Genomic DNA, 10,976 nt, shown 5'->3' on the forward strand with positions numbered 1-10,976 from the left:
ATTGTTTAGTGTTAGTTTTGTGATTTTAAACGTGTTTGTTCAAAATTTATAAAATGTGTGTCAAAATTTTTGTGTTGACTTTACTTTTGATGTGTGCGAATTATGTGGTGTCCAGTGAAAGTAAGTGGCTGACAAAAATAATGTCTATGATCAAAATATGGTGGCTGGCTACTAGCCCAAGCATCTTCACCAACCCGCTGAGTAGCAGCGTGGTAGAGTATACTCCACGATCCCCTCTGGTTCATTCCGGAAACTATAAAATAAAATAAAATAAAAATAAAATAAAATAAAATAAAATGACCAGAAGTAGGACATATCATTTTTTTTACGATTAAAAGACATTTCTTAAGCTCACAGAGTTCGCGCCCAAGTGGACACCCTCGGGCCTGTTGTCTTAAACATTGTGCCAGGTGAGAGCCTTCAGCGCTCCCCATTGGTCCGGCCAAGTAGTTAATGCCATCAATCCGTCAATAACGTCAAAAAACTAAAAGAAAGCTCACAGAGATGATAAAAGAAGGAGGAGCTCGGTGGCGCAACGGTTAACGCGCTCGGTCTGCGATTGTTGAAGTAAAGCAACTTTCGCAAAGGCCGGTCATAGGATGGGTGACCACAAAAAAAAGTTTTCATCTCGAGCTCCTCCGTGCTTCGGAAGGCACGTTAAACCGTTGGTCCCGGCTGCATTAGCAGTCGTTAATAACCATCAATCCGCACTGGGCCCGCGTGATGGTTTAAGGCCCGATCTCCCTATCCATCCATAGGGAAGGCCCGTGCCCCAGCAGTGGGGACGTTAATGGGCTGATGATGATGAACAGAGTTCTCGGCCTGCTGCAGCGGCGCAGTTTCATACTCCGAGGATGTCCTCATTTTGCACAGAAACTACACATTGACGTTATCGTACACGCCAAAATGTACACTTACCCGTACAAGTACCTACGTATGGGTGTTAGTAACGCCGTATCGAATACTGAAGGGGATGATTCAGACCACGATTCTGAGTTAATATCAAGTGCAATTTTGCATCGCATGAAAATTCCGCTTTATAATAAGGCAGAATCATGGTTTGAATCATCCCCCTCAGTATTCGTTACAATATCACAAATACCCTGTATTATAATAATCATTTGATGCCTTTTCAAGTGAATATCGACGGTAAAAAGCAATCCTGCTGTAACCCACAAAATGCAAAATGTTCACCAGAGCCCAAAAACTTTTGAAAAATTTGAAAAAAAATCATATCTCCTAAACTATTACGCCTATGAATGTGATTTTTAGAACCAAAATGTATTTTTTGATTGTCTATCAAGTCAAATACCTAAAACTTACTAGAAGTTTATTTAAGCCTATGTTTGTGTGGGTTACAGCAATCGCACTTATTTTTCTGTTACACAAAGTTGCTGTAAATGAAGCAGGTAAATGTATGGGCCACTCAAAATCAAGTACTTTATTGATACGCAAAATTGCTGTAATTCACTTATAATAACTATTTCTATACAGCAATTTTGATGTAAATGTCATAAGTCTGTGTAAGCTGGTGCACTTAATTGTCTTAACTAACAGAAGTTGTGAAATGATAATAAAATTAAAATGATGTAAGTATGGAATGACATTTATATGAAGTCATTTTAAAATGTTAAAGAACATAAACCCACTAATAAATAGCTAAATCATGAAATAAAAAATTACCATTTTACACCTAAGCAACAATAGTGTACTCCGACCGCTTAAAGCACGGGAAATACTACCTGTAGCGTGTTATACTATTTAACAGGTAAATTGTGACATCAAAAACATTATACACTACTCCTACCTAGGTATCTATTGAAGAAAATACTTCTGTAGATTTGCCGCAAATGGCATTATTTACTTGGCTAGACAAATGGGGGGCGCTGAGGGCTCGTACCCGGTACAAAATATAAGACAACAGGCCTGAGGGTGCCCAGTTAGGCAGATTAGCCGCTGTACTTAAAGCTTTGAAGGTACTCGGAAGCCAACCTTTTTCTGCTGCTACACACTCTGCGACCTGAGGCGTGAAGTAGGAGGTGTATTTTAAAGTACTCTCTTGCGCGGTGACAAACGATATCACCGTTACCGCTCCTAAACCAGCGAGTCTCACCGGGAAGGGAGTGGTAGCTAGTGCTTTGTGGGACGGCCCGCTAAGCTTCGTACCGGTACAGTCCTGCCACGCCTAGGCCGTTAAGGTCGAAGCATGGCTCTCCCAATGGCAGGCGTGACAAAGGAACGAACGCGCACATTTGTTCGCTCGCGCATCCCTATGGCGCCAGCCGCTGCCTCGAGCCGCTGCCTCGAGCCGCAACTCGCCGCACACCAAATACGACGCCCACGTCATACTTCGCTGGCGGAGGTCTTCGGCCATCCCCTTTTCCACTGCCCCTACCCCAACTCCCTAGAGCAGAACATGTCGGGAATAAGAGGATAACAACACCGCCAGAACGGTAGTCAACGCACCAAAATCTATACCGATCTCCGGTTTCTCCATGCCCTCTTTGGACCGCGCTTATACGAGGCGGTTTACACTACCCCTGAAAGAGTACGCTTCCTGGCGAAAACCGATGAGGAGTTCAGGCTTTACCAGCGTTACGTCACCAACCTGGAGAAAGACACTGGACTCTTTTGGTTCACGTACACACCCCCGATGGAACATTCGCTGAAACTGGCAACCCGCGAAGTACCGGTGGATACCGACATCGCAAAACTCGAGGAGGAGCTGAAGAACCGAGGCTACGAACTCCTGTTCGTAGGATATACTCCTGTATATCCGTCCCATCCAGGCTCGCACAGGCAAGCCTGGTTGCATCTTCTTCGTGAAGATCCAGCAAACACTGGGGTTCCAAAAGATCTACGAAACCTCCGAACTCCTATGCATGCCCGTTATAAAAGTCAAAACATAGAGAAGACCCAAGCGACACAGTGCCACCACTGCCAATAATTCCGGCACAGCAGCCACAACTGTCATCGTCCCATAGCCTGCGTGCGATGCGGTAAAAGCCATGCGGCGAAGGCTGCATGCCTCCCCGTGAGGGACCGGCTACCTGTTGCAACTGCAGCGGACTTCACCCGGCTAACAGCTCATCCTGCCCGGTAAAGGTGCGCGAGCTGGCAACACGAATGGAGGGCACTACGCCATCAACGAGTGCAAGAGCCTCGAAACCCACAGCAGCAGCTACCGTCGCGAAGCATCCCAGCGAACTGACAGCCCAGAATTCACACATGGCAGCGGCAACCGTCCAGATGGGCATAAACCGCACAGGTCGAAGCACTCACGCAAGAAGGCAAAACCTGCCCTGTCTGCCGCTGTGGATTCCGAACCACCACGACCCTCCATAGGAGAAGAAGGCCAAGCGGAGACATTACTTCCTACAGTGAATAAGCTGGAGATGCTGGAGCAGACTATCCAGCTACTCTACGATATCCTGGACGCCATCCGAAGCAAGATAGACCCGGTGCCCATTATAGTGAGAGGCTTGACCTCACTACTAATCCAGTTCAGTGGCGGTATTGACCATCTCCATTGGACTGCCAACGACTGGAACGAGGCTGTCCACATCTACTACTCTTCGCTGAATAGTTAGTATTGTGGTCACCTTCGAGGGTGAGTGACGTTTCCAAGTGATAGTTAACAGTCGTCGTCGCCCCAAAGCGTCCACCGTCTTCAGACCGAGCAATATGACGGAGCAGCCCTCCAACACCGGACTCGACCATCGCCACAAGCTGACGTGCGCTCACCGAGCCCCCCTCCCCCGCCCCCCAACGGGTAACCACCCGGTGGGCTCGACCTCGCTAGTGGCAGAAATAAGGATTAGACCAACTCCAAATGGACAATCCCGTAACCCACTCGTATAAGTAATAATAAATAATTAAAAAAATGACTTCATATTGGTAGCCAAACATAGTTACAGCAAATATGTCACTCCTTCCCGACTGTCGCGGAGTAACTGAGCGACGCGGTAACCCGCGGTCATATACGCGCGAGCGCGTATTATAATGGCGGTAAATGCGCATGACCAGTAAATAACGATGTTTTTAAATTGGCGTAAGTTGTCATTGTCTGTAATATCATACTTGTTTAAAATGTAATAAACAACGCCGATCAACAGATTATTGTCTAATAAATGTAGTAAACACAGTACGTTACTTAAATGTGTTATGCAATTATGCAGTAACCCGCACTGTTCACCATTAAATAGTGCTGTAACTACAAAGATCAAATTATTTGCAAAAACAAAATTGGTGTAAAAGACATATCATAGAAAAATGCTGTTTTTAATGCTATTTACAGCAAATATTCAGTTGTCTTTTTGGAAAAATAAGCAAAATCCCAACGCTGTACAGAAATTTCTAGACGTCGTAGAGCCATGGGAATAGGACCATTCGACGCAGATTTTTTTTCTGATTCCGAATCAAAAATAAAAAAATTTTGGCCAGGGTGTGGTTTACAGCAGGATTGCTTTTTACCGTCGATACTTACATATGAAAAGTACGTCATAGAAGATACTTCAAGTGGAGTAGGTATCAGTAGTGACCGTAAGTCAATCCTATACATTTTTATATCTATCACTCTCATTTGAGTACTTTCCAGTAGTAACAACAAAATATTAAACTTGTCGGACATGGTAGTTTGTCATTTAACGATTATTATGCAATAGTTCTTTTACTTTTACAAAATGAGAAAGCGATTTTTATCTGTGTATTACAAGACTGAGCTTCGTGTGACGCCACATATATTTACAAAATAAATACATAATTATCTGTCAGGTTTCAAATTAAAATTGCGAAGTGTTTTTAATCTTACATTAAGAAGATATTTCAAAAAATATAAGTGCATATTTCTCAGTGTTTGCTGGAACCAGCACCAAAATGAAGACGTGGCCTAAAGGTCTTTGTAACCAGGCCAAAACTTAAAAAAAATTTATACTGTTTGTAAATTTCTTTGTTTATTGAAATGTGACGTCACTGGGCAAAATGTGACCAACCGTTTTCGCGCGAAATTTGAAGATAATGAAGAAAATATGTTTATTTTGTCTATAATATAAATCTTTTTCAAGAAAATAAAATCTTTTAAGAGGCATAAAATAACAGTTTGTAATTTTTAAAATACCAAAAACTGTTAAGTAGCCAATTGTCATTGGCGGGTGAGAGCCCTCCGCGCCTCCCTATTATCCGGCCAAGTAGTTATTGCCATTATATGCGGCAAATCTTCGATAAATCACACCTAAAATATTCGTACGTTTAAAGTAAGTATATTATATAAAAGAGATAAACGATCTTTGTAATTTTACGTGTTACATAACTATCTGCTGACATAATTCGTGGTAACCTAAATGTAATATAGCTTGAGATTTATTAAATTGTAAGTATATTTTTTCGGAGCCGTTGGTAACCCTAATAAAAATCAAAAAAGGAACTGTCGATTATCATAAACGTTTACAACTTGGCTAACCCCCACATCGGTCTGAGCGCACCGGCCAATGAGATGTCGTCAATCGCTTAAAATGCTTTTTTTTTTCTTTTTCAGAAATCGTAATGTGTTATTACGGCACCTGGGCAACCTACAGATGGGGACAGGGTCAGTTCAACGTAGACAACATCAACCCGTTCCTGTGTTCTCATATCGTGTACTCATTTGTGGGCATCAATAACGGAGGGACTGTCGTCTCTTTGGACTCCTATCTAGATCTGCCTGAGAACTGGGGAAGAGGTTAGTAAATAATAAGTCCACTGTTTGGGTAATTTTAGAGTCACATCGCATTGTTGTGTCACTGTAGTCCTGTGTGTCCAAATTGGAGATGTCCTTAGAAAAGGTTTAGTGCGATCTACTCTGAACCGGCGTGGGTGTATGAAGCGATTGATAAATGCGGAGGAAGCAAGAGAAGTGTGTCAGGATCGAAGCAAATGGAATTCTATAGTCTCAGCTTACCCCGGCGTGAGTTTATGTATGTATGTAGTCCTTTGGTACACAGGCTTGCTTCTCCTGGGAGCTTCGGTTCGCACCTCGGTGGCGGACTTGCATCAATGAGTTACTGCAATTTTCACTAACACAGTTGACTTGACCTTATAAACCACAATACGGTTCACCACCTACCACCATGTTGGTTTGACAGAAAGCTCGGTGAGGTGTGGGTACTTAGTTCATTTGCGATGGATGTAACTCGGACTATCCCAATTAGGATAAATTATCGCATTGTTCTTATTTAACTCATAGTTTTAAATTGTGGGGTGACCTATAATGATTCATCATCATCCCTAACGTTATTCCGTTTTCATCGGGACTCGCTCACCTAACCTGAAGATTTGACAAGTCCAGTTTTTTACATAAGCTACTTCCTATCTGACCTTCCGAATCGAAGAAAAACCAGCCAGTTAAGTCATATACAAAATACATTTCTAGAGTATAATATATGGTATATGGCTATGACCACTAATGACCATGAAGTTCGTTTGTCCAAAGAAAAAAGAGACACAGCTCGAAGTCTTCTAGAATTACGTCTAGACTTTAATGAATATACAGATACGATTCCATTTTCAGATAATTTCGGCAAATTCAACGCGCTGAAAGAAATAAATCCAAATCTCAAAACGCTTTTGGCCGTTGGAGGCTGGAACGAAGGATCTGGGAAATATTCCGCTGTAAGTGTAAAAGTATTCATTGTATTGTATGTAATATAATCAGGCCTTTACAGATATTATCCATATGAATAAATTTATTTTATACAGTGTCTAGGGGGCATTGTCTACTCGTATCAAAGCGTGTAATTTTTATCATTGTTCTTCTTTAAATAAGTCAGAGATTGATAAAATCTTTATGAAGGACCTAAAATATAAGTTTCTGGAAATTGACTTACCGTTTCTATAGCTGCAACCTTCTAATGACGTCAATACTTTTCATTACGAGGAAGAGAGACAAAAAGGGTAAAAGTTTAAAGTTTTCGACATGAATTTTCTTTGGACTGCTGCAAATGGCCTCTTCAAAATTATAAATTATCTTATTATTGTTGTGTTATTGATCCTTACTGTGAGCAGTGGTTCATCGGCTTGCGTCTCAAACAAGGAGTAACGGTTCGATCGAGTTGCTATCGACAATTGCAAATGGCGATATGGCTCACGACATATCTCGGTGGTCTAACAAAAAGTTCGATGAACCCTAGGTGTTAGGGTTGTGCCTCTGACTGCTCAAATTGGGAATTTAGTCCTGAGCTTATGCTATCTGTACGTATTTTATTGATGACCTTATGTATGTTCTTTTTTTAAGATGGCAGCCAGCGCCAGTCTTCGTAGGAACTTCATCAACAGTGCTTTAGACATGGTCCTTACACATGGTTTCGATGGTTTCGATCTTGACTGGGAGTACCCCGCCAGAAGGGACACAGTCAACGGCCAGGCAGATGTAAACAACTTTAGCCAACTGGTAAAGGAACTAAAAGAAGAGTTTGAAAAGCATGGTCTTTTGGTCACAGCTGCTGTGTCTTCTGTTGGAGAAATGGCGGCATTGTCGTATGATATTCCTGTTATTAGCAAGTAAGTTTAAACCTTTCCCGTAGATTTTTACATTTATTACAGACTAGCTGTTACCCGCGACTTCGTTCGCGTGAAAACCTATTAAAACTATAGAGGTTTCATACAAACTTTGCCACCCCGTCCTAGTGAGCACCTACGTCCTAAAAGGAACACGCATACAACATTTGAGACTCCTATAGCACTAACAGTTTCTGAGATTTCATTATAAATGAACTATTAGAACCACTGCCTACTACAAAACCGCAACGTGTTTTTATACCATTCAGAGCTCAACATACACTGGCGTAAGCTTTCAAGGACATTTGTTTCAATAATCATCTAATCATGAGGTAGTTGAAATTTACGTCAGAACTGAACGAAATTGACTCAAATAAAAGTATTACTCTTTCAGGTACTTAGACATCATTAATTTGATGTCGTATGATATGTATGGAGCCTGGGATGCGGTTACCGGTCACAATGCCCCTCTGCATAAGGGGGAAGGTGATGAAAATACTCCCAGAGACAGCGTGTACTCTGTTGATGTTGCTGTGGAGTACTGGTTGGCTCAGGGTAAGAATAGATTTTTTTTATTGAAAATGATAAAACACGTTTAACTTCTTTTCTTCCCGGGCATATCGTAAAATCCGACTTTCTTTTCTAACGTGATGGACAATTGTTGTAAGCGATAAGCTGATCCTTCGTCCCCATAAGATGAATCATATCCATAAGCATCATCCTCTCATCTCATATTTATTGATGGTTTTTTATCAGGATGCCCTCCAGAGAAACTTGCGGTTGGCGTACCCTTCTACGGCAGAACGTTTACTCTATCTGATGTTAATGTTAATGGAGTCAGAGCTCCAAGTAGCGGCCCTGGTATTGCAGGACCCTTCACTGTTGAGCCTGGCAGCATTGGTTATAATGAAGTAAGTCCTCTTGTTATACATGACACACATATATACGTACGTCTTACTGCTAAGAACAGGTCTCCTCTAAATGAACCGTGGGGTATGGAGCTACGTAGCTAATGTATAAGATAGAGTAAAATTACTTTTCGTGCTAACTCATTTAACTCAAAAAAATTAATTCAAAAGATTCACGTTGGTCTAACAGAAAGCTCGTAACTACCTCCTAAGCACCTAACTACCTCAATTGCGATATAGTCGTGATCTCACGTTAACTCAATAAGTTCCTCTTATTAGGCATAAAAATATATTTTGACGTCACTCATTGTAAGTTTATTTGCCTCTAAAAACAATATCGGTGCTAATTCCTGCAGACGCCATATAAATTTATTTTAAGTTATACCTGTCATTTAATTTTTCTTATCCGTTAATTTTTCAACGAAACGGACGGGTAATTGACAGGCATAAAATTTATGGAACACACGTCAATTTTAAGCATAAATCTAAAACAACCGTCTAAAAATTTTACATCGGCCAATAACCCGACAGAGTTAAGTAGCGAAACAGCGAGATGCCTATTTTATTCGCCCGGGTTATAAATTCGTTTTAAAATTAACTTGTTGACAATCATCCGTCCATTTTCTTTTCGGCGAATAAGAAAATGACGTGTATAACTTAAAATAAAATTAAGAGGTGTCTGCAGGAATCGGGGCCATTATCGTCATAACTCACATTAAATTCATTCAGTGACAACAAATACGAAAAAGATTTTTTGACGGATTTTTATGACATATTTTTTTTTTTGACTCGGATAGCACTTGGTCGGACAAAGTTTTTCGAAGTGAAACCGAATAAATTACACAGAACAAGATAAAACTGGTGCAATGATATACGCAGCTCAAAGCAGAGCTAATCTTAATGGAGCAAGGCGAAAAGTTATGAAGCCAACCCAACTTGTGTTTGAGTTAACCATCACAACTAGTGAAACCAAAGTTAGTGCAAACTTGCAGAAAGCTGAACCCGGTACATTTCTAAATTAAATTTTGTTTTAGTTCATTACCAGAATGAAGACTGGCTCTTTAAATGTTCGGTGACAAAGAACTGTTTGATAACTTCCGCGCGTTGCCGTATTTGAATAATTTGATTTGGGAACACTGAGACAGTAGTTTCCAGCTTTAGTTTTTGCTTTAATATTCTGGACAGATTTCTTTATTATCAGAGCTACGTAATATGATCGAAAATTAGACATTATATACCGGACACGAGCTACAAGTCTGGCGATGAATATGCTATATAATTTATGTATACTAAATTTAGCTTATATGTTCAAAATAACGCCTAAATGCAGAAATTTTAAGGTTATAATTGCATAAAGTAAGAAAGAAAGACTAACAGAGATTTGTGCATTTTGGAAGCTACATGACTTAAACAAAAACACAAAGAAAAAGAAACAAAATAATAACACAATAATACAAACAAAATAAGAAAAGCACTGATCACCACAAAACCACCCCAAAAATTTCCACTGGTTTCAAAAGCAAATCCAGTATGTCGATTTCTAATTCTTGTTATTATTTTCCTCAAAATATGATTTTCTTCACAGTTTTGCAACATCCTCAAATCATCATCCTGGGACGTTCGTTACGACAACCTTGCCAAAGTACCCTACGCCGTTCAAGACAAAAACTGGGTCTCCTATGACGACCCGGATTCCATAACCGAGAAAGTGAAATACGCCCTGTCAAAAAACATTTCTGGCATCATGATGTGGAGTATAGAAACTGACGATTTCCATGGAACATGTACTGGTGAAGACTTCCCTTTGTTGAGAGCTATAAACAGAGCTTTAGGAAGAAGTGTTGAAATTGGAGAATCAATTTCGACTGCAAGTCCTACCGCTTCAACTACAGTCGAAGTGCCTTCATCTTCTGCTGTTACTTCTACATCGACTTCCGGATCTGAAACTACTTCATCTTTACCTGCCTCTTCGACTACAACTTCAACACCTATTACTGGTAAAATGATTTTTATTCTTCCTATTATAATAACATTCATAGATTACATTTAGCCACTTTTTTTTGGTGTAATATCACTAACAAATAGTTTATAGTTTGTGATTGTTGTACTTGGACTTCGTCTGTGGAACCTACTCTAAATGTACTATTTTACCCTAAAAAGAAGCATGGAGAATGCTACACCGACAATAGCGTGGCTCTTACATTAGTGATGACGAATCAATCTATTTTGAACATTATCGTTTTTCTTTTTCAGAGATTACGTCTGAAAGTTCTTCTAAACCTTCAGTCTGTCAGCATGAAGGCATCGTGGCAGATCCTGACGACTGCTCCGGCTTCATCTACTGTATCCGAAATGCTAATGGCAACCTGGAAGCCAAGATATTTGAATGCCCCAAAGGTCTACATTGGGATGCCTCTGAATCATTGTGTAACTATCCTAGTTTAGCCAAGTGCAGTGTATAGATGAGTGATTAAAACAAAAACACTACATAGCAAGACACGTGTAAAAAAAATAATAAAAAATATCGGTTATATCGCG

The 10,976-nt window shown here is 40.5% G+C and overlaps 1 protein-coding gene across 1 annotated transcript; it reads left to right on the forward strand.

Annotated features, from left to right (window-relative positions):
* LOC126377540 (chitinase-3-like protein 1) lies at window positions 1–10,976 on the forward strand. Its single transcript, XM_050025332.1, has 8 exons — window positions 1–120; window positions 5,534–5,716; window positions 6,545–6,645; window positions 7,268–7,533; window positions 7,925–8,085; window positions 8,287–8,441; window positions 10,024–10,435; window positions 10,692–10,976. Exons 1-8 carry the CDS (start codon window positions 54–56, stop codon window positions 10,898–10,900), a joined length of 1,554 nt encoding a protein of 517 aa, XP_049881289.1. The 5' UTR covers window positions 1–53; the 3' UTR covers window positions 10,901–10,976.

This window comes from Pectinophora gossypiella, chromosome 23 (genome assembly GCF_024362695.1).
Source record: "Pectinophora gossypiella chromosome 23, ilPecGoss1.1, whole genome shotgun sequence".
NCBI lineage: Eukaryota > Metazoa > Arthropoda > Insecta > Lepidoptera > Gelechiidae > Pectinophora > Pectinophora gossypiella.

Coding starts and splice junctions, on each gene's coding strand:
- LOC126377540 (XM_050025332.1), top strand. CDS start 54: ATGTGTGTCAAAATTTTTGTGTTGACTTTACTTTTGATGTGTGCGAAT. Junction 5,717..6,544: donor GCCTGAGAACTGGGGAAGAG/GTTAGTAAATAA, acceptor TTCCATTTTCAG/ATAATTTCGGCAAATTCAAC. Junction 7,534..7,924: donor GATATTCCTGTTATTAGCAA/GTAAGTTTAAAC, acceptor TTACTCTTTCAG/GTACTTAGACATCATTAATT.